At 54.1% G+C, this 26,193-nt stretch overlaps 6 protein-coding genes across 6 annotated transcripts in view; 2 read left to right on the plus strand and 4 right to left on the minus strand.

Annotated features, from left to right (window-relative positions):
- ISF_08010 (Protein kinase-like domain protein) overlaps positions 1–1,363 on the minus strand; it is a gene marked incomplete at both ends in the record, with an annotated part of 3,728 nt that extends 2,365 nt beyond the window's left edge. The window contains one exon of the mRNA XM_018851613.1: positions 1,215–1,363. Within this exon, the coding sequence (XP_018701099.1) occupies positions 1,215–1,363 (149 nt within the window). The remainder of the gene's footprint in view (positions 1–1,214) is intronic.
- Positions 1,364–3,422: 2,059 nt separating this feature from the next.
- On the minus strand, positions 3,423–4,892 carry ISF_08011 (transcription factor IWS1; the record flags this gene model as incomplete). The annotated part of the gene is made up of 3 exons (XM_018851614.1): positions 3,423–3,693; positions 3,803–4,281; positions 4,338–4,892. 3 exons carry the CDS (start codon positions 4,890–4,892, stop codon positions 3,423–3,425), a joined length of 1,305 nt encoding a protein of 434 aa, XP_018701100.1.
- Positions 4,893–5,307: 415 nt separating this feature from the next.
- On the plus strand, positions 5,308–6,842 carry ISF_08012 (Nucleus export protein Brr6; the record flags this gene model as incomplete). Its single annotated transcript, XM_018851615.1, has 3 exons — positions 5,308–5,416; positions 5,502–6,451; positions 6,504–6,842. The coding sequence occupies 3 exons, from the start codon at positions 5,308–5,310 to the stop codon at positions 6,840–6,842; spliced, it is 1,398 nt and encodes a 465-aa protein (XP_018701101.1).
- Positions 6,843–8,291: 1,449 nt separating this feature from the next.
- On the plus strand, positions 8,292–10,298 carry ISF_08013 (Peptidase S8/S53, subtilisin/kexin/sedolisin; the record flags this gene model as incomplete). Its single annotated transcript, XM_018851616.1, has 4 exons — positions 8,292–8,488; positions 8,548–9,412; positions 9,480–9,776; positions 9,852–10,298. The coding sequence occupies 4 exons, from the start codon at positions 8,292–8,294 to the stop codon at positions 10,296–10,298; spliced, it is 1,806 nt and encodes a 601-aa protein (XP_018701102.1).
- A 603-nt stretch (positions 10,299–10,901) lies between these two features.
- Positions 10,902–11,831, minus strand: ISF_08014 (hypothetical protein; the record flags this gene model as incomplete). Its single annotated transcript, XM_018851617.1, has 1 exon — positions 10,902–11,831. One exon carries the CDS (start codon positions 11,829–11,831, stop codon positions 10,902–10,904), a length of 930 nt encoding a protein of 309 aa, XP_018701103.1.
- Positions 11,832–13,116: 1,285 nt separating this feature from the next.
- On the minus strand, positions 13,117–14,982 carry ISF_08015 (Zinc finger, C2H2-like protein; the record flags this gene model as incomplete). The annotated part of the gene is made up of 1 exon (XM_018851618.1): positions 13,117–14,982. One exon carries the CDS (start codon positions 14,980–14,982, stop codon positions 13,117–13,119), a length of 1,866 nt encoding a protein of 621 aa, XP_018701104.1.
- Between the last annotated feature and the right edge of the window lie 11,211 nt (positions 14,983–26,193).

Genomic DNA, 26,193 nt, shown 5'->3' on the forward strand with positions numbered 1-26,193 from the left:
GGTGCGGGCTGGAGCAGTTCGCGGGGCTGACGAGCGCAAGGACCTTATTACCTCAGGTACCTACCAGGCAAGTAGGTAAGGTACTAAAAGCCTGGACGTAGGTGCCTGGGTTGGTGTGCGGTGTGGTGTGCTGTGGTGTGCTGTGGTGTGGTGATGAGGTCTTTTGTTTTGAAAAAGACGACAAGACGCTCATAAGATGATGGGTGTTGCGATGAAGAGCTTGTGGTGGCAGCGAGCAAGGTTGCCGACAGACGAGCTCGATGCAGAGCTTGACGTAGCCGTAGCATAATCAGCGTCCTTCCTTGGAGAGCCCGTCTTCAGTCTTTGAGTTGGGTGGTAGGCCAGTGCTAGCGCAAGTCAAGGCCAACCCGGACCCAGACCCAATGGCGATGCCGCTAAAAAAAGGACGCGCTCACCAGAGAGACAAAGGTGCCGTGTCCAAGAAAAAGAACAGTGTCCAGGTTCCACGACAGTGCAGGAATCAGCTTCCACTGCCGCCCGCAAGTCCATCAGCAAGCAGCCCAAAAAAAAGAAGCAGCTATCCTGAGCATAGCCCCATCAACCCTGTAGACATGGGTAGCCCCTTGTGATTCACCTTGATCGATGATGGCTTGATCACTGACTGCATCGCAAGCATCCCGCCCGACACGAGCCTCGAAAAAAAGGACCCCTTCTCACAAGTCTCTCGTTTGCATCTTTCTTGTACCTGATTCACCAGTGACCATGGATAAATTCCCCGCCGTCTGCCTCCCCTGTTCTCGGAGATCTCGCCCACGTGTTTTCCGGACCAGATCGACCGCGCCCATGGTCCCACGGGACACAACCGCGCCTCTTTCATTCATCAGGCGCACGGCAAGTCGTCTGCTTGGCAGATTGTAACCTGCATGTCCCATAGATCATGTCACTCGTTCGTTCTGCCACCTCGCAACATGGCTCGGCTTCGCGCGCCATCTCCATTCCATATTTGCCTTCGCCTCCTGACTGCCGCTTGTCGTCGCCCGAGACAGTCAGGTCTCAGCTGTTGGGAGGCATGACCAGCTTTGCGTTCATGGTGATTCGGCGCTCCGTCCAAAATCTCCAAGTGAAGCATGCTCTTTGTGCGCCGTGCTCCATGCTGCAGCCGCTTGGCGCAGGGCGTGGAGCGACCGAGGAACAAGGCACAGAGTGGAAAATAATAGCAAAAAAAACAATAGAAAGATGAGAAATGAACCTACCCGGTCTTGTCTACTGGCTCAGGGCTGTGCGTTATAATCGGTGCTAGTCCGTCCTTCTTGCGCTTCTTGGAAGCAACGCTGTCGCCATTGGACACGCCGCCGGACGCCAGTGTCGGGTTGGCTTCTGGTAGAGCCTCGTTGCCATTCATCTTGTCGTCGCACAGCTCTCACGCCGTAGAATTACGTTGTTCTGAGTGATTCGCAGTCGTGTTTCGATGGAACAAGGTCAATCGCAAAGATCTAAGTGGCGGCCTCCGGCTGGTCTTGAGGCGTGGCGGCTGGACAAGGCTCATTCGGGGGGTTACTTTGTAAACTGAATACCGAACAAAGGAACTCGGTCGCGGTCGGTCGGGCAGATCGGGAATGGGCAGAATCGCGTACTGTATTCAAGGCGATCAAAAATCGAAACGTTCGCCTTGCGTGGGCGCGAAGTGAAGGATGCGAAAGAAATAGGTTTGTGTCTGGTCTGTCGCAATAGATTTGGGTCAGCCGATTAGGCAAAACCATGTGTCAGATGCTCGTGCCACCACACGTTTCTTATCCATGGCCCGCGTTGATAAGGGACTGGGTAGATATGTAGGTAATTGGCACAGCCCAACGTGATGCCTGACCAAGGAGTGAAAGAGTCGTCTTTGCTTTTGCCTTTTATTTTATTTTTTTTCGACAGCTGCTGCCTCAATCACTACGGCCTTGGGCAGTCTGTGGGACAGCGGTGCGGTGCTGGCTTGTTGTGGCCCTGCAGTGAGTGAGTGACGCATGCAGACCCAACATGCCCGCTAACAGCATCTCTTGCATGGCAGAAGGAGTGCCAGCGCTGCGCGCATCGGGGGGCCGAAAGGCTGGAAGTATTCCATGCATGCATGCAGGCAGGCCGCAGCAACGGGCCAACGGCAGAGCCTGGTGCTTCTCAGAGCGATGCAGTGTATGCAGCAGCCGGGAGGCGGCGCGGGCTGTTCCAGCATGGCAAGCGGGGGGTGCAGGTATGTTTGGTTCCCACGCACTTACCTATTGGATGGGTTTTGGTGTCGAATGATGACGACTGCACGTATATTGATGCTTGACTTCTTCAAGCTTGGCTTATCCGAAAGGGAAAAGTAGAAACAAAGAGCAGCAAATAGGCACGGATTGTGGCTGGCGGAAGGATGATGCACACGGCAAAAAAAAACAAAAGGACGAGGTCGAGAAACAGATCGGCTACAGTTGTACCTCAGAATTCCCCTCATCAATCAAAGGCAGGTAGCAGGTACCTTCATACAGCGTAGCGGAGCTACGGCGAGGGATAGGGCGGGGGCAGTTAAATCTTGACAATGATTGACCGATGCAATGATAACCCTCTTACCCTACTACTAACTATAATAATAGTAATAAAAGCCTGATGCCAGGTAGGTTGGTCCAAGGAAGGCCCTGCGCGTCCACCAAGGTTACAGTGGTTGCAGCACCCAGCTTAGTGGAGCGCGGAAATGAGTCGTGTCATGACGTATGCGAAAGCCATTGTCTCGCCAGTCAGACCGCATGGCTTTGACCAAAAAGCCAATACACCATTTCACAGCTTCAACTAAGTTTTCAGTCAGTTGTTTGGTTGTTCATACAAACTCATTCCAGAATGCTAATGGCCAGAAAAATAAATGCAAGAAAAGAAATCGAAACCGTCCGCAGCAAGCGTCACCGCAGGCTGGATGTCCGTGGCCGAGCTACTGAGAAACTACCTACTAACTTAATCTACCAAGTACCGACAACTTTATGTCACTTATCAGGGGTCAGACAATTGAAGAGCTTCAAAGAATCTGCCAACTCAACATACCTTGACTTTTCAGCTGATCATGGCCAAGTCCGATACTTTATTAGTGCTGTACCTTGGTAGATCAGAGGTACAGTATGCACATAGGCGCACCCCGACAACACCCACCCACATGCCAACCACAATGTAACCAAAATCTAAGACATCCAGATTCTCTGCATGTAGCCCATCTCCAACACCGAGCTACAATTACCTACGGCGAACGGCATTCGCATACACGGCATAGCATCATCTTCTCATAGCAGCAAGATTTCACAAGGTTTACTCAGTTTATCCATTCCTGACGCCGTAATTCCTAAAATACATACCATCTCCATATAGCACAAGCAACCATTAGAGACGAGCTCACGGCTCGGCATCCTCGCGCAATACCAAGAGACAAGGCCATATGTCCCAACCCATATTGTCCTCTATGCCCGCTTCTTGCTCTTCTGTGTCATCTTGCGGAATGCTTCCATGCCGCTCGCACCCAGAGGTCGGTGATCATTGGCCCGGTTGCCATCAAAGGTGCTCATTGGCGCAATGGTATAGCTAGACGGCAGGCTGGCCATGCGTGCTTCGTTGTTCGCCCGCGAAGGCGCCAGCAGCCTCTCCTTCTCAACTTCGGCAGCCGACTGCGCCGGCCGCTGTGTGAGACTGAACTGTGAGCCAGCCTTTTGGCGCTGCTGTAGTTTGGCCGCACTAAAAAGGTCGTGTTAGTAAATACAGTCCAAAACAACTCGGAAAATGGTAGGGCATGTCCCGGTCAGGTTCCTCTCGCGGCAAGGGAAAAGGTGCAAGAAAAACATACTGGTAGTCAAATTCGCGCGTTTCGACATGGCGCTTCTTGTAATCATCCGTCCTCTTCAAAATAGGGCGGCTCCATTCGCCCAGCAGCCTCTCTGCCATCCTCTTGATGCTCGCCTCTGGCTTTTTGCTCTTGGTGTAAAATAGAACAATCTTTCCAATCCCACTGCTGCGCAGCGTCTCCTTCTCGATGTTGAGCTTGGTAAGCGCCGTGAACAGATCGCGCTGGATGTTGTACGCTGGCAGAGAGCCGTCGCTCAGAGGTTCCAAAAAGTACTTGACATGCAGCAAAAAGTTGGTATCGGGGTCCAACACTGCGTGTTGAACGTTGTTTCGGTTCAGAATTGCGTTCACCTGCGGCAGAAGCTTGAGCTTGTGCAGCGCCGGCTGCCCGACGCGTCGGGCCTCGTTGTCAGCCAAACAGGCCTTCTCCATCTGCACTTTCAGATCGGCCAACTGTTCGTCGATTTCGTCTTCCAGGTCCTATTTTTCCCAAGTTAGGCATAAATTATCAGGTTCGCAGTCCAAATTTCACATACGATTTCATCCTTCTTCCGTCGTCTCGTAGATGATGACCCGCCCTTCTTGATGGCCGCATCAAGTGCCCTGTCAATGGCACGCTTTCGCCGCTCTTCTGGCGAGAGATTTTCATCATCTTCTGCCGCCGGCGACGTCTGCTTAGTTCGAGCTGCCCCAGAAGCCCGGTCGCCCTCGGCCGCAGCTCTTCGGCGTCGAGGCTTGCGCTCCTGGTCCCCATCAGATGCATCCTCCATTGCGACATCGGTGTCACGGTCGCGTCTCTTCTTTTCACGTCGACCTTCTCGAGGCTTCTTGGGCTGTCCTTCTATTCGTTTTCGTTTCGATACCTTGAGCGTTCGAGCAACATCTTCATCAATGTCAACGGGTCGGTCTTCAATGTTGGCCGTCTCAGGATCGTAGTCTTCAAACTGATCTTCGTCGATTTCGGACAGCATGTCGGAGTCCCTGTCAGACTCCGCAGCTGCAACCTCCTCTTCGAATTCCTTCTCCTGCCCATCGTTAACGGGAGGGTCTATCGCTGCAGGCGAGCCCGCAAGCGAGCCGTTTTCCGACATGATGCCAGCCGTCGCCTAACTTGTTGGAAGGAAGGAAGATGGGTATTGAAATATTAAAAGACGGCTCCCTGATCAAGATATCAACAACGCGTTGTTGATTCAATGCGCAGCCTAGGTCGATGATGGGTTCGAGATTATGGCTAACAATGGGCGCGAGGCGGCTGCTCTAACAAGGAGCAAGCGCCTTGGAAAAAAAAGCTGACCTAATCAAACGCCACAGCGTCAGCCACAGCTACAAGCTTCACAAGCCACATACCTCCGCTAGCTTCTGGAAGCATTTGTTTACTTGCCACATGTGGTTGCTTGGGAAAATAAAGGCGAAAGTACTTCCATCGCCGCCGCGTTTTCTCAACGGTGGCCGTTTATCACTCCAGCACTAGCAGCGACCCAAAGCCATCCTCGTCAATCAGCCATCATGAATCATCGCAGCGGCGAGGGGCACATGGAATGGGAATACAGTGGCATTGCGCCCTGCGACCCTTCCAGTCCCTTTACGCAAGTCGCACAACGAAACACGGGCTTCAGTACGTGACCTGGCCGGCCCCTCGCGGCAGTTGGCGACGCCTGCTTGCAGCAGTCAGTCGACCGAGCTCTGCTAACAATGTCCAGGTGGCTTCTCATCCCCTTCTAAAGGAAATGGGCGTCCAAATCCATTTGCAAGCGTCCCTTCCTCAGCCAAACCACAGCCGCCGTCGGTGACCCGTTTCGCACCTCATATTCCGCCTAAAAGTGCCGCACCTCCCTTCCGTAACCCAGCTTTCACGACGCCGCGAAGACCGCTCGAAGAAACAGTTCTCTCTGAAGCCTCCGGGGCAGAAGATAGCCCAGCCCCCACAGAAGCGTCCGATATGCCGAACGACACTCCGGACGTGGACCACATGGGCGACGTGTTTATGGGAGGCGTCATTACTCCAACCAAGGTCAGCAAATCGGCACGTTACGGCCGATATCTGCGCGAAAAGAAACACACCTCGGGCAAGGGCGAGATTAGGAACAGCCGAGACTCGTCACGCGCAGCCCTTCCGCGGAAGCGGAAGCGACACAACCTCGACCGCGACGTAAGCAGCGTTGTGCGCTATCAGGATAACGATGAGTCGGAAGGCGAAACGGATGCGTCTGTCTGGTCCGAAGGCAGAGCGCAAAAGGGCCAAGGCAGGCGGCAGCAGCGCGGATTTTTAGGCTCCATCTTTCACATGCTCGACGAACATCCTAATGCACCTGAAAATCTGCATCGGTGGATTCAGCTCTTCATCAACATGCTAGTGGCCACAACCGTGATTGGTGTCGGGTGGTCCATTGTGTCGACGATTCGTTCTGACATTCGGAACGCGAACGAGGGCGCTCGCCTAGAAATCCTGAGCTCAATTGCAGAGTGCACAAAACACTGGAAGGACAATGGTTGCGAGACCAATGATAGGCCCTTCTTTCAGTCTCAGTGCGACAAGTGGTACGACTGCATGGTACAGAACCCAGAGTCGATTATGCGAGTCAAGGTTACGGCGAAGCAAATCGCCGAGATTATCAACGAATTCTCAGAAGCGATGAATTTCAAGGCATGGGTGAGTATTGTTGCCGCGTCTCTTCAAAGCTCAAACATACTGACATGACTAGGGGTTCTTCTTCGCCGTCATCATCCTGTGCGTGTTCGGAAACAATCTGGTTCTCGGTCGCGGTTCCAATGGCGGCCACGCAGCGCCGTATAACCGGGAGCCAGTGAAGAGTGCTAACGGCATGGGCGACGACTCTGGTGTCATGTGGATGCCCGTTCAGACGCCACGGATGAAGCGACACGCTTTACTGGAAGATGGATCTGATACCGACAGCTCCCTCCCACGAGCGACACCGTTGATGCTGCCACATTACACACCAAGCGGGCGCAGGAGCCCGAGCAAGGGCGAGCGGGCTAGGAGCCCAGTCAAGTACTCGCGAAGCCCAATCAAAGCTCTCTAGTCGTTATTTTTCTTGGTTTCTTTTGTTCTATTCGCGGGGTATATGGGTACACGCCATGAGCGAACACTGGACGGGTTTCTTTTTTGTCATGGTTTGACGTATTACTCATAACAGGAGATGGCGTATTGGGAAAGCATCTACAGTTATTCCTGCTATTTAGCAAAAGCATTTTATACGAAGAAAATACTAGAACCTTGTTTGTCAGCAAGAGAGTTGTCTGCACTTTGTAAATAGATACAGAGACTACTCGGTGCGCTCACACATTTTGAAGCTACCCTGTAGCCATTCTAACTTGTGGCATTTATTATAGTTTTGCCGGAGTGCACGCAATACGTGAACAGGAAATCGTCTACCATTTTCATTCATAGCAAGAGATTACATTAAACTACAACGGCGTAAGCAGGAGCTTTGACGTCGAGAGAGAATTGCCGACCCAAAGCGACGGTTGGCGACCTCATGGAAGGTATCTATTCAGCTAGCATCTATTTTCAGGTTATAGGCAGGCCGTGAGCCTCTGGCAAAGACGGCACGCCGATGCAACGTCAAGACACCCTAACATGTAATATTCAGTGGGGTTTCTGCAGCATTGTGCCTTTGCTAACTTGCTATTCCTGGATGCACCCAATCTTCAGCCCATAGACTGGCAAGTTGCCTTCCTAAATAGGCAACTTTGAAGGCTAGGTCGCCTCGGCTGCTGATCCTCTGGCCCCGACTTGGCGAGATAGCGTCTCGCCGAGTGGCTCGCTGTCTATTTTGCTTGTTGGAGTTTGCTTGCATTGGGCATGTCTCTTGTCTCTAGCTCGCCCTGCCAGGCCATTGTCTCGGCCACACAATGACAGCTTGGCGATCGTCGATTGCTTAAATTTAGACTTGAACACTTGGCAGCCGCCACCAGATTTCGGTCTCATTTCCCAAGCAGCTTTCATGAGCAGGAATTCGATATTTGTGGTTTCGATTATACTGCTAATTCAAGTAGCGCGCGTTGGATCTGACGAATTGGCGACGCCGTGTGACTTGGAGGCGCACGGCCGACTGCTCGCACCGGCACGTGCTCGTCGATAACCAGCTCATGATTCCTCTCGATACAACCATAGATTCCGACTTCCTAAACGGGCAGATACTCCTCACGGACTAAATCTCCGGCGACATTAGCACCGTAACAATGACAGCAGGGCTAACATGATTCGAGAAGGTAGGCTGACCAGGCAGTTCTATTTCTATAGACTCATTTATAATCGAGATAGGATACGAGCGGAATTGTTCTCCGCGTTGAAGCGGGGGAAGGATGGTAGAGAGTCTGTCTGCCAAGCGACGGACCTCGAGATTTATATCCGTGCCAAGAGCAGATAGATATAAAAGGTGGCTGCCATCGCCTGGTTTTGTGTAGTTGGCCAAGCACACCAAGCATCTTCAATCTACTCCCCAACAGCCTCTTTCAAATCACCAGTCATGAAGCTCAGCGTCATTGCGCTTGCCACGGCGGCCCTGGCTGCCCCGGCCTCCAAGATGGTGGTTCATGAGTCGAGAGATGCCACTCACGTTGGCTACACCAAGGGCGCTGCCGCCGACTCCAACACTCGCGTGCCTGTCCGTATCGCTCTCAAGCAGCGCAACCTGGACAATGCCATGGACCTGCTGCTGAAGGTGTAAGTGCAGTGTACCCCCTTGAACTCGTCTGAATAACCGTGACTGACCTGCCTCCCAGCTCCGACCCCAACTCGGCCGACTACGGCAAGCACTACACCGAGGACCAGGTCGTTTCCACCTTTGCTCCCGAGACCGAGACGGTCGATACCGTCAAGTCTTGGCTGGTGGCCAGCGGCATCCCCGCCGACGGCATCAAGCTCAGCCAGAACAAGGGCTGGCTCACCTTTGAGACCACCACTGGCAAGCTCGAGACTCTGCTCGACGCCAAGTACAGCCAGTACAGCCACCCTACCCGCAAGGGCACCTACATCGGCACCGACACGTACAAGCTGCCCAGCTCCGTCGCCGACCACGTCGACTTTGTCCAGCCCGCCGTCGCCCTCGGCGCCCAGGACAAGATCCAGCGCAAGCTGCCCAGCGTGCCCTTCTGGCCGCTCGACCAGACCCTCGCCGTCAGCGCGTCGACCTGCCCGACCAAGATCACGCCGACCTGCCTGCGCTCCATGTACAACTTCAGCCAGGGCACCCTCAAGGACGCCTCCAACGACCTCGGCATCTACGAGGAGGCCGGCGAGCAGTACATCCAGTCGGACCTCAACTCCTTCTACGCAAAGTACGCCAGCTACGTCCCGCGCGGCACCGCGCCCAAGAACGCGCCCGTCAACCAGCAGTCCGGTACCCAGGACAGCGGCGAGGCCGACCTCGACTACGAGATGGCCGTCCCCATCATCTACCCCCAGGGCACAGTCAACTACGAGGTCGGCGTCCCCGACGACGCCCTCAGCTTCTTCGACCCTCTCCTCGAGGCCCTCGACGGCTCCTACTGCAACGACAGCGGCGAGTGCGGCAAGTACAAGTCCACCAACGTCATCTCCATCTCGTACGGTGTCGACGAGGCCGACTTTAGCGCCAGCTACGTCAAGGTCAGTTCATGTCTGTCCCTGATTACAACAGCATCGAAAAGCCGACTAACCCGTCACTGTCCAACAGCGCCAATGCAACGAGTGGATGAAGCTCGGTCTTCAGGGTGTCTCTGTCCTGATCTCCTCCGGAGACTCTGGCGTTGCCAGCCGTGAGCGCGAGTGCCTTGGCAGCAACCAGGACGTCTTCGTTCCCGGTGTTCTCGGCGGTTGCCCGTACATCACCTCGGTCGGCGCCACTCAGCTCCCCGCCGGATCCAGCCCCGGCGATGCCGAGACGGCCGTCATGGACCGCTTCTCGTCCGGTGGTGGTTTCAGCAACGTCAACGCCGCTCCCGACTACCAGAAGGCTGCGCTCGCCACGCAAGTCACGCTTCTCACTTCGCTTCTACTACGCTCAAGACTTGACTAACCTCACCTTCTCTCCAGTTACTTCTCCCAGCACGACCCCGGCTACAAGTCGTACAACACCACCGACGGCACCATCCCCAACAACGGCGGCATCTACAACCGCGCCGGCCGCGGCTACCCCGACGTCTCCGCCAACGGCCTGTACGGCGTCGTCGTCGTCAACGGCCGCGAGGGCACCAGCGGCGGCACCTCCCAGTCCGCCCCCATCTTCGCCGCCCTCATCAACCGCATCATCAACGAGCGCATCAAGGCCGGCAAGCAGGGCCCCCTCGGCTTCCTCAACCCCACCCTCTACCAGAATCCCGGCATGTTCAACGACATCACCTCCGGAGACCAGCACCTCGGCGGTCCCAACGGCGACGGCGCCCCCAGCGAGTGCGGCAACAACGGCTTCTCCGCCGTTCCGGGCTGGGACCCCGTCACCGGCCTCGGCACTCCCAACTACGCCAAGCTGCTTTCTGTATTCCTCAAGAACTAAGCATGTAAATAAAAAAACAAATCAAGTATATTAATAGCATCAATACTAGCTACCATTGCAGTTCATTGTTTACTCCTGCCATCATTTGATGAAGAAATGCATGACCCACGATAGCCTTGGGCGCGCAAAACAGCAGAAGCTAACAAAACTGTCAAAAGACACTAGACAATTTCGTGTCAAAACAAAAGAAGCGCAACCTTCATCAACTCCCCATGCAGACTTGTCACATTCTCAGCAACACGCTCCAATAAGCGCAGCATTTACCAGCTCCGCAATGTCCGTCCAACCCTCCAAGACCAGCTCGCCGGCTGTTCAGCGCATGACGATTGATTTCCCTTGCGTGTTCTCCGCGAGCAAAACACGCACAAGTCTGCCGCATTATGGACCGGGAACGAAGCTCCAACTCGCACAGGCAAAAATGAACCTCGTCGTGTTTCCTATCGCCGCTTGCCGTCCTCTCGCGAGCAGTGGCTCTCGCCTGCTGTCTGGCCATCCCTCCGGCACACTACACTCCTCCCACCGAGCTTGCCGGGCCGGTCCTCGCCGCTCATGTACTCACGCCCGCCTCCGCCCGCCGCTCCTCCGCTCTCAGCTCTTTTCGGCTCACTGCAGGCGGTGGGGTGGGCGCGGGCGGAGGCGGACTCGGCGGGCGAGCGGCCGTCGGCGGCCTCCACCCCCCCCGGTCTGGCGAGTACTCGTACCGATCCTCGCGTCCGCGCGACGGCCGATCACGAGACCCGCGCCCGCGCCGGTCATCCCTTTCGTCGTCGGCCGGCACATGCCTGACGCCGTGCCCTGATCTTCGGGGGTCGCGGTTGGGGCCGGGAGGCGCCCTGATCTTCGGGGGTCGCGGTTGGGGCCGGGAGGCGCACGGGCCGACGGCGAAGACCGCCGCTGCCGGTGCGACGACTGCTCGGGCGGTTCCTCGCTTCGACGAGACCCGCTGCCGCCGTGCGCCCTGGACTGGGAGCGGGCGCGTGGCGCCTCCCTGTAACGCGAGGAGCCCTCCGGACGCCCCCGGTGCTCCTGCTCCCGCGACGGCCGGTGGCGCTCGTATGCATTTGGAGGAGGACGTGGCTGCGGCCGCGGAGGTGGCCCCTCGTGTGAGGCGCGCGGGCGCCGGTACCCGTCGTCCGGTCGTTCATGTTGCGTCTCGGTGGCTATGTACTCTTGTCCTCTGCACGAGGAAGACTGCCGCTCCCGCTCGGGATGTCGCGAGGGGGCGGGGTGCGAGCTCTGGGAACGCACGCGCGGCGGCGGCTGGTGACAAGTCCCAAAGGTTCTGCCAACTCCTCTTCCATTTAAGTAAGTGTGCGTCTCCTGCGTGGTGTGTGAGCCCCGGTAATCCGTGTACGTGTATTCCTGTGCCGTCCTTTCGACGACTGCGGGCCCGCGGCGCGGCATCGTGCCCGGCGGGTACCCGGATGTCGGGGGATGAAGGCCCGGGACGTAGGCCTCCGGCGGATCACGCATCCAGCTAGGGCAGTTCGGCTGGTACATGGTGCCGTCCCACGTGTAATGATAATATGCCATTCTTTTTTGTTCTCTGTTCATTTTCTCCTCTTCTACTTAGCGTGCTCGCCCTTTTTTTTGGGGTTTCCGTTTGTTAAACTGTCGTCGTTGGCTGTCGTTCGTGACCAAGATGCGCATGCCGCGAACCGATCCAGGTGTGCTGAAGATTCTCGCGATCCGGTTTTCATGCCCTCAAGAACAACATTCTCAAGTTTAGAGCAGATGGCTCAGGTATATATACTCGACCAAGTTGCCCTCGCACCAGCTTAAGCGCCGTGTCCGACAAACTCGGAAAGGATATTGTCCAGCCTCGAGCATGGCTTTTGTATGCTGTACAGAGCCGTCCCATGACCTTATTCGCATTTCGTAAAACCGTAAATGCAAGTGTTGCGTTACCTCTGGCCACAACAGGGGGGCTTTCGAGAACAAGAGGAATACGTCAGCATTGCCCAACAAACAAGCTGTGCCTCGGAGCAACCGGCCAACAACGTATTTGTATCAGAGCAGGGACACTCAATACAAGACAAAAATGAGGCCCACAAGTTGTTTACAGTCAATGAAAGATAATATAACAATCAAGATACCCCGCCGCTTTGTACAACTTGGTGTTGCGGTAGCATGCGGACGCTTTCCGTGCTGGGGCCAGTATTGGTTGCTATGCAGAGACGCTTGAGACTCATCACGTCACCCAAGGCTTTATCATGCGACACACCCATGAGGAAGCTAACCATCAGGCCACACAAAGTATAATTAGGTGTTTCAAGAGACTTGTTCGACAATGAGCAAGCTATCTACCTAGACTAATGTACAACCAAAAGGCACCTATGTTCAACCAATAGCCAAAAAGCCAAAGAAAAAGCCAATGCAGAAAAAGCTTAAATGAGAAAGGACCAAATCCAAAAGAAACCCCGAGCAAAGAAAGGCCCTGTATAAAGAAAGGGAAGCCATGCACTTTTGTCAGATCCAAGTAACCCCTAAAGAAAACATCCTATACCGGCTTATTTTCTCCCAAAAGCGCAGCGGATATTAGTCATTATCTGTACATGTTGTATAAAAAAAAGGCACCAAATGCGTGCAGTGTAAAAGCAAGTGTCTGTCTAGACGTCGACGTCGGTAAAATCATCAGAGCAGGTAGGGGCGACGCGCTCCCGTGGTGAGTATAGTGAAGAGCTGAAAAATGCAAGGTGCGATTCCTTTCGCCGGCATGTTGGCGAGTTCGTGACAAAGGAAGATGGCGTGATCGCCGAACGTGTGTATATGATGAAACAAGTATAAACGAAGATATTTATCAAAGGTGTTGGGGGGCTCAGGCAGAGGTGACGCGAGGATCGGGAAAGTAGCCCATCATGCCCCAATCACCACCACCAGCTTGCGGTGCAGTACTTTGTCCTGATTGTGATGGTGTGCTTGCGAGCATCGAGTTGGTCATGGTTGCCCAGTCTCCAAAGCCGCCACCCGGGGCGGGAGAGTACTCAAAGTCCATCATGGCGTCACCGTTTGCCTGTGGAAATGGCGGTGGAGGGGGGAGTTCGCGCTTGTCATAGTTGTTCGCTTGCGACGCCAACACTGGAGGTGACATGGCAAGAGGCGAATTTGAGGACGAGTCTGGGGACTGGCGAGGAACCTGGAATTGCTGAGCGGGGGGGAACATGCTGGGTGTCCGGAACTGAGAAGAGCCGAAAGCAGCTTGACTCGGGTCAGGAGTTGTGCTGGACGGAAGCATGGAGGGCGGTCGCATCTGGCCCATGGAGTTGTCTTGCGGAAACGGCTGTTGTTGAGAGGCGGCTGCTTGCTGAGAGGGGGAAGGACTGGGCGACTGGACGTTGCCGCTATTGGTCATGACAACATCTGCCAGGTCGTAGGCGACGGAGACGATCCATTGCGCTTCTGCCTCATCACCGGAGAAGAACTCTAACAAATCTTGCAGCTGGCCGGGGCTCTCCTTCTCAAGGAAGCCCTGGGCGCGGCCAGTCTTGCTGGGGTGCCAACTAAATTGTGGTCGTCTGCCTCCGTAGGAAGTGTGCTTTTCCGCGACCAACGTGTCCCAGGCAGTATGAATGAGCGGCTGGTGAAGGAGGCCATAGACGACGCGTGAGTGCATCCAGTCGTTTTTGCCTAGACCAGACTCGAAATGGCGTGCAACATGCTCGACATGGCGTTCGCGGGCCGGGTGAAGAGCGGAGCAAAAGCCACAAGCCCAGTACTTGCGTTTTCGCAGAAACTTGACGACTTTTTCGGCGTGGGGGCATGTTTTGCATCCGTGGCACTGTTTGTGGTGTTGGTTGAATGAGTTGGAGCCCCAGAAGCTGCGGTTGCATCCGGGTTCTGGGCAAGGATATTTTCTCCAGCGCTCGTGAAACTCGTCTTCGTGTCGCTTCCAGTCGTACTTGCGCTTGAAGCTAGTCTCACACGAGGTGCACCAGTAGACATTTTGCTTGTTGCCACTCGAGGGCGTCACTTGAGAGCCGTTGATGACGGGTGCGCCACTGGCTGAAGCTAGAGGGGGGCCCATGGATCGAGCGCTGATGCCGGACTGCCAAGACATGGAAGAGCGCGCCGAATTGACGGACCAGAGCGAGGCGTGACCAGAGGAGCCGGAGCTGGTGGATGAAACCGACATCCTGGTGCGATGTGCGTAGGGGTAGGACGGCGGCAAGAAGACGGTGCTATCGGCCTGCTCAGGAATGGCCAAGTAAGGAGTCGCAGAGGCATGCATGGCGGGGTTCCAGGTCGGGGTAGCCGTGTCTTGTCTGGGCTCGGTCTTGATCTCGGTATGAAGTCCGCCGGTAGGTGTCGGTGTTGACGAGGCGGTCGAGGGCGAGGATGCGCTGGCATTCGAGGAGAAGGAGCCGTGGGAGGGTAGGGCGGAGGGCGATCGCGAAGGCGGCGGGGGCGGCGGCCCCTGAGGTTGAGGGGGGATCTGAAGTACGTTTGACTGTTGGCTGGCGGCGAGGGTGGACTGGATAGGAAAGTTGAGCTGCAAAGGAGGGCTGTCTTCTACCCACTGATGCAGCAGATCCTTGGAGATGCCGGAGTCGATGAGGACCTGGAGGTTCTTTCGAGCTTCGGCAAGAACATTTTGGGCGGCAGGGTCGAGCTGAGAGTCTTGCTGTGGCTGTCCTGGCAATGGGGAAGAGTGCCCTTGCAGCTGGTGATTTTGTGACTGATCCATCGCGGCTTGGGGTCAAGTCACCTTGACATTGATGGCTGAGTATTGGCTAAGCAAAACCGATGAGCGGACTGGATTGGAGACGGTGTCGTATCGAGGTTGAGTATGCGTCGACGGGCAGTTGTCGAGAAAGTCGAGGGTGCTTGGGCGACAGGAGGGTCAGCGCAATGAGCGTTGATAAGTAAGAGCTAACGAGCGAGGGTATAGAGCAAGAAGTGAGCGTAGCTAGAGCGACAGGCGGATTATGGAAGATGGGCGGCGGAGGCAAAGTAGATTGGTGAGTTGACGAGAGCAAATCCGAGGGTGTCGGGATCCCAGAGAGCGAAGCGAGCGAGGGCTGGCGTGAACGAAAGAAACGGTGGTAGTGAAAGCGAGCGAGGGAGCAAGAAGCATGAAGCAGGAGAGAGGTGATGCAAGGCGAGGCGAGGCCCAGGCTCGATGATCGAGGGGGCTCGCGTGGGTAATATGGCGAGACAGGGCCGGCCGATGTTGAGAGAGGAAGAGGGGAGGAGGAGAGAAGGAGGAGAGAGAAGATGGAGTGGAGGATAGTGTGAGGTGAGAGAGCAGGGAAGAGGCAGAAGTACGAAGTACGACGTATGTATTGTAGGTACAGATTAGCGCGGGCGAGCCAGCGAGGAGCGAGCAGAACAGAGCAGCAAGGTACTGTAGGAGGTAGGTAGAGGGCAGGTAAACGGCAAACGGCAGTGGTGTGAGTGAGAGAAGGTGTGCGACAAGGTGTGTTGTGGTGTGTGCTTTGTGCTGGCTGGTGTGTGTGTGTGTGTGTTGTTGTGTCCGTCCGTGTGTATGTGCGTTTTGTTTTGTTGCTGCGTCCCTGCTGGGGAGGAGGGTGGCGTGAGTGTGTGAGGTCGGGAACAAACACAGACAGAGGCCGGAGGGACGGGGTGCGACAAGTCCAAGTATGTAGGTACCGTACAGGCTGCAGACGAAGGGGAAAAGGAAGAAGGGAAGAATTCCAAGACGGGCTCACGAGAAAGAAGAATGGGAAGAGGTCAAGTATGTATGTAGCCGTACGAATCAGAAGGACGGGAGGAAGCAAGGCAGGCAGCAAGGAACGGCCGGGAGAGGTGTGTGGTGAGAGATGAGAGGGCCCTGGAGCTCGCTCCCCAGAGTCCAACGGGACAAAGTCAAAGTACCCGCTACAAGGAAGGGAGGGGGGGGGGGGCAAGAAAGAGGAATTAAGCGGCGCGGGCCCTGGGTAGGAGCGCTGTCAGTGCTCTTTGCGTCTGCTCTGTTCTGCTCTGTTCTGCTCCGTTCTGCTCTGTCCATGCCAATTTAATGACTGTGTGGAAGGGGAGGGGATATGGATGATACCTAGACAGGCCTCTTTACCTGGGGGACCATGGTCCTAGTTACGGATCCGTAGTGCGTTTTGACTGGGCAGACAAGGAGGAAGGAGGGGATGGGAGGAGACCGGGAGGGGCCCAAGGCCTTGCCTCTTTTTGCCCTGGATGGGCATGGGGTGGCTACAGGCTACAGGGGGGCAGAGGGGGCTGTGGCCTGGGAGGGCGTGCCAGGGGTGTGGCAGCAGCCTTTATTCGTACTGGTTTACTGGTAGGGATAGGTACATACTAGGCTAGTTACTGCTGGTGGTAGCTGCCGTCTTCATGGCGTGGGCGTGAGCGCTGTAGTTTTTTTTTTTTTTTTTTTTTTTTTCCCAAGGAAACTGCCGACGGACACAGCGTGGCGGGCGGATGGGAGGATGGGCGGACTGGCAGGTGGCTGGATGAACCGCGCGGGCAGACAGCGACCACCAAGCAAAAAGCTGCAAAAGTTGGCAGGCAAGGAAATTGCAATAAGTGATATTTATTCCCTATTGCGCCCATTTGCATCTACCAATATCCGTCTTCTTTCAAGTGAAATTACTGACGGAACGGAGACAGTCGAGACACTGCCGATGCCGTAGTGCAAGTGCAAGGGGGGCGGCGCCGTCCTTTTCTGTGTGCCCCGACCAGTAAACTTACAGGTACTCCTGGTAACTGACTTGTACGCTAACAGGTAACCACCAAGGTGCCTTACTTGTTACGGACGTAGGCTAAGCCACCTGCCCAGGTACATTGTGGCGTCGAGATGTGCAACGCATATCCCCGTGGCGCTCAGCCAGGCACAAAAAACTGAATAAATAAAAAGGACGCGGACAGGCATCATGGCCAATGGCCAATGGCCAATGGCAGTATGCAGATTATTGCGATGCGCAACTTTGCTGTTGTCGACGACGCCCGAGACACCATCCAACGAATGACGAATACTGATGAGTTGGGCCTTTGTTATCACATCCCAGCGCAATTAATTAAATTATTGTCTCTTTGACCTTGATTACTCGCAAACCTAGTCTGCAGAAATGTCCATGATTCGAAATATTTATTCTCACTAGTTTATTACATACGAATAACTCTTTTGGTCATCTGCACAGACGACACAGTCAGAGCCATCGACTTACATGAGCTCATTACAATGGCTGTGTACAAAAGTCAATTTTGCAATTATTAATAATGATCAAGCACAAAGAAAATGAAAACGGCGAGGAGAGAAAAAAAAGGAGAATTTATTTAAGCTCCGTCATGCGAAATACCCACCAGCCACAATCCAGCCAGCCAGCCTTCTCAGCCCAATGCATCCGTGCACCAACAGAAACGGCCGTCCTTCACTGGACGTGTTGGAGTGAATGAGGAGTGAGTGCCGCGTTCCTCTCCCCCCCTTGCTCACCTTTCTCGTCTCCTTGGCCCTGCAATTACCTTGCAGTTATTATCCGTCCTGGTATTAGCGACCATCAAGGACAACGCCACCATCATCTTTGGCGCTTCATCTGCACACTTGCACTCTAATGCTAACACTCGTGCGTATTCCCACGTCTTTCTTTTTTTAGAAACCGGTTCGCGTCTTCTTCAGCTCGACTCGACGACTTGTTCAGTCGTCGCTGTCTGTTTCAACCATTGACTTGCATCCACCAATTGGGTAGCAACGGCGACAACCATCTTGACCAGCCTACTACTAGTAACACCTACCACAATCTCAGTCAAGTGCAAAGACTGAAGACACATGTCTGAATCACCAGATCGCCGCCGACCAGCCGGTTCCGCTCCTCTCCACCCACCTCTTCCGCCTTTCCCTTTGCCTTCCTGCCTCTACACCCACCCACCTGCCCTGCACCCACCCGCCGGTTCCGTGGACAATGAGGCCCTCTGTGTTGAGCGTGCTCATCCGCTCCCCCGGTCCCTTGGCAGAGGATTTTCGCGGCCGCTACTCTGTTGATTGATTGCGGTTACTCGCAGCACCTCAACATGACGGTTACGCAGACCAATCTCCTTGATTAAAAACCCAGCAAAGGAGCACCAGAAAAACCAATAAGCCTTGGTCGTATGCTCGTCTTCTCGACGGTCATGGATTCATGGATTCATGGATGGATACAGCAAACAAACGACAACCCACTCTCTCGTTGCGCCCCCCGGCCGAGGCCGAAGACGTTTTGCCAATCAGCCCCCACCAGGAAGCCGGGCTGTGTACAGTGAGTTGGGTCCCTACATGGAGAGGCACATTTGCTCCTCACTCCTCGGACAGAACTGAGCGCGCGGCGTATTATTAGCCAACTATGTAGTTAGTTGGCGATCCTAGTAACGAACCATGGTTCTTGTTATTTTCCATCTTCCCACTTGGGCCCTTTTTAACCGACAACATGTCAACGGGTTTGTGAGTGACAACCCTGTCGCCGCTTCAAGAGGCGGCGCAGTTTACACGGAGTCTCTCCCTGGCCATACCCACAATCAACATCTCCATCTCAAACAAATCAGCCTCCTTGGAAACTCGAACAGTACATCCGCTACCGACAAAAGGCTAGCCCGTTTTTTTTTTCTTCTCCTCCTCCTCCTCCTCCTCCTCCTCCTCCTCCTCCTCGGGCTTCTTTTTTCTCTTGCCTCTTCTCTTTTCCTTCCTGCATGATGCCAGTGGGGGGAAACGTGGCTTGAAAGCCAAGCTGGGGAACGGACCTGGAGCCACCATTCATAAGTCAACTCACTCCACTCACTCCAGCACCGGCTGCACGCGGGCCATGTGCTGCCCCCCATCGTAATTTTGCAGCAAAGAAAATATCCATCGGAGCTGAGGAAGCCGGGCGGCCAAAGAATCCCATGCTGCACGACATGAGAAAAAAAAAACGGACTCCGACCGACCGAATCAGGGACAAGTCAAATACGGGCCTTGCCTCGCTCGCCCATCATAATATCGACTTGGATTCGGATGCCCCAAAAGCCTGTTTCGCATGGCTGCGTGGACCGGTTCTTGAACAAGTTTAGGTTTTGACTTGTTCCTCGGCCAAGCAAGCACTTGTTCGGCCAAGGAGCCGCATAAACATAATTTCTAGGGATAAGGTCGTACTTGTTTATTTATCTGTTCCGTCGCCTCGCTACATAGATACAGCGAGCCAAGCTACTACGTAGAGCTGTGCAAGGGAAATCACGTCTAGACAACCCAAGAGGCGGGAGAGGCCTCGCAGTCACGATTTGCCAAGTCCACCTTTGCATGTCCGTATACATAACCCTTTTGAGTAGACTGTTGTCCACCTGTCAGAGTTGGGACTGGTTAGCTTGTCCATGTCCACGCCTGCCATATCAGGTACCGCCTGGTGACTGGCCCTTGGCACTGTAGCATCCTCGAGCCCCTGCGCAAGTTTGACACGCGGAAAAAAGAAAAAAGAAAAAAAAAGGCACAGAGCCCTCCCCTCCCTGATGGGATGGGCCATCTTATAGCTTATCAGGACAACAAAGGACGAGGGGAAGCTACATTACATCACATCCAGCACACCCCGACGCAATTGCAGCAACGATCGGCAAGGCGCAGCATTTTCCCTGCATCGCTCTGTCTGACAAGCAAGGGCAAGGGGGGGTTGGTTGGTTGTGGGTTGGAGCCCGTTCTCTCTTGCAACTTGCAACGGGCGGCCATGACACGCTTGAGCCCACTCTCACCCGCCTCACGAATAATGCAGCAACAAGTCAGTCCAGCGAGTACGGGGTACTGGTAGTACTACTGCTTCTAGTTAAAGGATGAATGACATCCGGGTACGGATGCGCAATCTGAGATATATATAGAACCCTGCCTCTTAGCTCGTCTTGCCCTTGGAACTATTCCTAATTGCTCTATTATGAGTGATCTGTCAACTGTATCATGGATCCTATGAGACATGTGGCCTTTGCCCTTGTATTGTTTTTATTCCCGTGGCGTGCTGTTCGAATAAAAATGGTGCCGCTAACAACTAACGAGAACCACGGATAATTCAGTGCGAGTTTATCCATTGGTACGGGTAGAATGTGTGCCTGTTTTCCAATTGTCTAAAAAAGGTTGCATGACACGCCACGTGTGCCGGAAGAAGTGCGAGCGCTTCTGGAAAGGGGTTTGTCCGACCAAGTTTGGCAAATCAGCAAATCAGTGACATATTATTCCCATCTTGCTGGTACAAGATGCATCACCTGTTTGGGCAGCACCCTGCCCGCGCACGGTCAGGAAAAGTGCAAGGCTAGTGAAGTAGACCGGGAAATGCAAAACGGCAGTTTGCCGTGGCTGCAGAAACGAAGCGAAGCGCCAGCCAGCCAGCCAGCCAGCTTGATGCAGATGCAGGAAAGCAGCCGGCGTGCTTTCTTGGGCACACACCTTCCCTGGTTGTCGCTAACTAGCCAGGCACGACGAGAACGCGAGAGGCTCGCATTGACATGGGTGGACCGATTAGCTTCTCGAATCCCATCTTATGCGTCCGTCCCCCCAGGCTCAAGGCTCAAGCTCAAGGCTGAACATTTTGCCTGTGCCTGTGCCGTGTGCCTCAGATGCTGGTCCTTGACCTCGTCCAAGGTTGGACTATCATTCGTTAGGCAGTTGGCTGCGAGCACTAGGAGTAACTTTGTCTAGGCTGGGACGTCTCTTGGCCGAGTGGCCAGTTGGTCATGTTAGTCCTCTCCAACTTAGACCATCGTCATCCTAGCTAGTATCGCCTGTATCATTGCTGTGTCGAGTGGTTATTGTAGCACTGCTGATCATTACTAGCGACCTTTTCAATATCCTCTAAATACAGGCGACTGCCCGCAGCTAGACTCAAGTCAGATGGATGAGATGTGAGGCAGGGTCTATATCCAATGTCTACGTATCTGCATGCCTGTCTGCCTGTCTTAGATGAAGATTTATCCTTTTGGGCGTTCGTCCGGATGCTGTCTGCGGTGACTGCGCCGTGCAGCGAGCGCGTCTCTGACATATGCAGGCACAATCCTAGGCAGGCCTATCCGTACAGACTGCATACATGCGAAACAGGAAAAGGGGCCTGCTTCGCTGAAAAGATGCCGATATCCCAGTTTGGCGGCAGTGATGCAGTTGCCGATGAAGTACCCGTCCGAAGCTTTGCAAACTTACACGTCGGCGTCGCCAAACGAGAACCACATGCAACTTTAGCTTTTGACCAGGAATCTCACTCCCAAAACAGGAAAAAAAAATCCAACTCGGCCCGGGTCCGTCATGCGCGCGCGTCGCCTTGCTTTCCCGATTCAGGCTGCGCTCGAGCGTTGCCCTCATACATAGGTTAAACTAGTGACGAGATATTATCAGGTCGCATTTGCCTCGACGGGAGCTAGAGCTGCATTCATCACGGATGCGCCGGTGCACGGCCTTGAGCCATGTGCCTCAGTCGCTCCCGCTCGCTCTATCCGTACTAACTTGTATTTCAATTCCAAGCGTGCGCAGGCGCATAATAAACAGGACCGCAAATCAGTCGATGCTGCATGATGCTGCCCTAGGCGATTGGGTGCTGAGGACGGGCCAGCTAGCGAGTTCTTCAGCGCTCGGCCTGGGCGACCTACCCTAGGGTGTCCGTGGAAATCTCGTATGATGACGTGGGGGTATGGAATTCATTACTTCACAGCTTTGGCCGAAGAAATGCCATCATATATCCATTTACACATCACGGACCTGGGGGTCTGGTTTTTCTTGCCGCTTGTTGATGGGATAGGTGCATGGACGAGATGAACTGATAGACTGACCGCCGCGAGAGCCTCCAATGCTACCCCCACCAAGCTTCAGCATGAGTAAGTGGGAATATGCAGTAAATCAAGCCGAGAGACCGAAATTACACAAGAGGAACTCCTCCACACCAAGACAACAGTCACCAAGTAACTAAACATGTATCATGATCATGTTTTGCTTGGGCACTGGACTCGAAAGGTGGCGGAGCGACGACAACATGTAATTTGCGCCAAAAACTTAATTATTAGTAAACTTGGACGGCGTACGGGTAGAGACGAGGAGGGCCCGTAGAGACCCGAGTATACGGACCAGTGGGAATCGTCCCTTGAACAACCGAGGAAAGTGTACAAGCACACGTCTCGATCAAGTGTGGTTGGTGCTAAGGCAGCCAAAAGGGTGCAAGATAAAGACAAGGCCAGTGATATCAAGGCTCGTCCTGGCTTGACTGTAATAATACCAGCGACGAGGTGTAGTGGTAGGTAGGGAGCATCAGCGCGGGTCTTTTGCCACATGCTCAGCTGTTCCCGATCTTCAACGGCCGCAGTTTCGCATTGTGCACTGCCCCTTTTCCTCTCGAAAAGATGTCATGCAGCGCATGAACGCGCCAAGAGCTGTCGGCCGAACAAGTTACTCACTCTGTAGGTTAGGTTAGGGTTTCCCTCTGCAAGAATAGGATACTCCAGAGACCTGCGCTATCTCTAGCTGAAGATGGGGATCCGCAGAGAAGCAGCAGAAGCTCGTAAAGTCTGGCAAGGGATCAGCCCACCTCCCACGCAGAGAGCTGCGAGCATTTCACCCTGCAATCTCCCCATCATACAGCCATGAAATTTAAACTGCCTGACTGAGATTACTCCAGGTCCTAATTCAGCCATGTGATGTCATATCCGATGTAAGCTTCATATTACGTCACGTTGCTGGGTTGGTTGTCTGCGCACGTCTTGAACCGTTCGCGCGCGGGCGCATTAACGAACCATTTCAACATGCCATGCCATGCTAGACAGCAAGGTCTTGTTTCGACCGGGGGAACAAGTATTTACCGCACGAGTAACGTGGTACAATGCGTAGTTGATGCAAAAGTCGACATCAAGTACGGATACACCATGGCATGATCCGTAATAACGCGCTGGTGCTATAGACAAGGCGCAATTGCCCTGCCCTGCCAACTAGTGAACCCATTGAACCCATTGAACCCATTGAACCCATTGACAGGACGGATGGACCACCGACAAGCGACGGCGTCCTCTTGAGTGTTTCGCAAGAGGCAGAGGCAGGCAAGCTTTTCGGGAGTAAGCCCGAGAGCCGAAACATTGGCGTTTGCGCGTGTTAGCTGGCCCGAGGCCGACCACATGATCCTTGTCGCCCGCAATTGCAGCATCAAAGCCATGTGATTGATTGCCATGGACATGCTACCTGTACATGTCGATTACAATAATAAATGTTTAAATGTTACCAATTGTCGAGTGCTAAGCTTTTCGCTAATCGTTTGTCAAGACCTGCCTGGTTGTTCTTGGGCCAGTTCGCCAGCCCGAAACAAGATGAAACATTGCCAACCAAGGCAGCCCAAGGCACATGCCGTCTGTAACCAACCCCCGCGAGGCTGAGCTCGCTGATCGTGACAGACTCAGGTTGACACCTGAAACGAAACGACATGCGAGGTGCAGTAGTTAGCGTAGGGTACGAATGGTACAGTAGGGTACATTGGCCAGCCAGTGGTTCTATTTATATCAGTATCCAGTATGACCAGGGTTTTTAGTTAAGGTCCAAGATTCATTCAATTCCTTCTTCAAAGTCGAACAACGGAGCCTTGGCACCGTCTTTGACGTTTCCTGGCAGATTGCTTTCTTCGACGGCCGACCAACTCGACTGATGAGAGAACGTCTTCGCAAGTACGCCGAAGCCGCGGCCGCCGACAAGAGGTGGCGTCGGCAAACAGTGACGACGAACTGGGTAGTCTGCACGCAGAATGAGCAGGGCGCATCCACTGGTTGCATCATGGCAGCGTCCATGGTATGATACGGATGCTCACTTCGTCTTTTTCAGGGTCCTGGTCGTCTCATCACCTTGATTATTCCCACTCAGGCTCCAAGGCAGGCAGCCTCAGCCACAGCCACTGATTGAGATCCCTGTTGACTTGCACCAATACACACAACGCGGCCACTAAAAAAAACGTCGGAGTTATATTTGCAGTGGATGCCATGAACGCTTCGTAAATATTAATGCTTGGTGTCGGCTTAATTACTTGGTTTATTACCTTGAGCTGGGCTGGTTGATGGATAGGTGACGGGTAAGTGGCATGTACTGTAGGTAGGTACCTCAGGCAAGTAGTCGGTACATTGCGCCACTGCTTAAGCACACCCCCCCTCTTCTCCATGTCTTGACCCCTCCTTCATTTCAACCTTGCATCTTTGCCTTCCACCCACTCCATCCATCACGATCCAATACACCCAGTGTTTCGGAACTGACGACGTGAAGAGCTTGCCTTCAACTATCGGGTAGCTCTTTCAGAAGTTCAAGAAACTTGGTTATCCGGCCACAAGTTCAACCTAATAAAGCTGAGTTTCTGTGGGCATCCTCAGTCTTGTCGGTTTCCCGTTTGTCGCTGCCGTTGGGCTGACAAAGTATCCAATTAGATGGCTTCGAAATTGTCTATGCACAGTTTAATACGCCATTTGCCCGCCAGGCACTTGCAGGATGACATTAGAGTAGTCCGGCAATTCATGTGTTTGCTTTCGACGTCAAGGCCGCATCAACACCCTCTGCATCGGCCAGCTTTACCTTGACGACCTACCTCTTCAAGCAGCAAGCTCTTCGCCGTAGAAAAGACTGCTTACACAATCAACGCTTTTCTAATCACGAACACGTCCCGTATAGTATCCGTACCAACTATCTCTCGACGGACTACGCGCTAACCAATGCCATTCTTCTCTGGCCGTCCCACAGAGAACAGGATCTAGGACAGGATCGACCAAGTAGAGCTCGACATGATGCTACGTGCCGCAATCTGCGCTAACGAATCGGCATGAACAGCATCGCCTCCAATCCACTTGAGCATCGCATCGCGGCCGTTGTCGGGTGCGAGACTCCCGCACTCCCGCCCTACACAGGGCTTTGAATCCGACTTTGTGTCGGGTACGCCTTCAAACTTGTCCCGTGGTTTCTATCACGGAGAGGAACGTCGCAACGTAGCGACGCTAAGCTAACCGCTTCGGTCCCTGTCAAGGAAACGCAATGCTGAGACACGATGCGGCTTTCGCTGTGCGAGGGCCATGGTATGAAAACACTCTTCCGACTTCCCTCCGGAATTGCAATGCATCAACTCATGCGCGGATGCTACCGCTCATCCAAGTCGGGATGGCAAACAGCTTGTCGGGAACAGTCTTGGCGTGACTAGAAAATGGGTTCGCATGCGCGTGAGCACCCCATCGACGCTCCATGCCATCCATGCCATCATCCATGCCATCCATGCAAAGCTCTCGCTAAATTATAACAAATGGGGTCAAGACGCTGGGGACCCTGAATGCGACACTAATATGTTAGGAGTGGGAGCGAAATGCAGTCAAACACAAAAACTCTCATTTTTCTCGCTGCTAACGAGCAGCAGTTGCCTCCAACGGCGCCGCTTCCACACCTGCATGCCATTTGATTACATACAGCATGCCAGGAACAGGGGCGGAAGCATCAGACAGCCAATCCTGGTTTGTGGAGGAAACGCTTATTGCATCCCACCCACCCTCCTCCTTTGTTCTCTTCTCCTGTCTGCCCTTGTCCAGCACGAATCATGACATGCGTGCAGCGCTCCTCAGCAGCAGACGAATTTATTAGCCCGATGACAACAGCCGCACCCCCCAATCGAGTACGTACAGTAGCTCCATGGCGAGCTCTTTTCCTCCCTTGTGAAATTGCTCAGCAGGCTGCTTGTACCCTCCATCTCAAGCCTTGGCGGCCACTTTCGCTGCCTTGCCCGACCACTCTTCCGCAGCCATGCACCGGCCGCCTTTATGCTCCGTCTTTTCACGGATATGGAAGGATTTGGTACATACTGGAAGATGCCACCCTGGGAGAATGCGGAGTGGCCAGCATACCAGTACGAGAAAGCAGCTGGATGTAACCTTGGGCACGGCAAGGTATGATCTACAGGGCGGGCTTGTCGCTGATCATTACCCCCACAAGCAATATGCACTTGGTACCTGGCGATAATTCCAA

The sequence above is a fragment of the Cordyceps fumosorosea genome (assembly GCF_001636725.1).
Source record: "Cordyceps fumosorosea ARSEF 2679 chromosome Unknown scaffold_26, whole genome shotgun sequence".
Taxonomy (NCBI): domain Eukaryota; kingdom Fungi; phylum Ascomycota; class Sordariomycetes; order Hypocreales; family Cordycipitaceae; genus Cordyceps; species Cordyceps fumosorosea.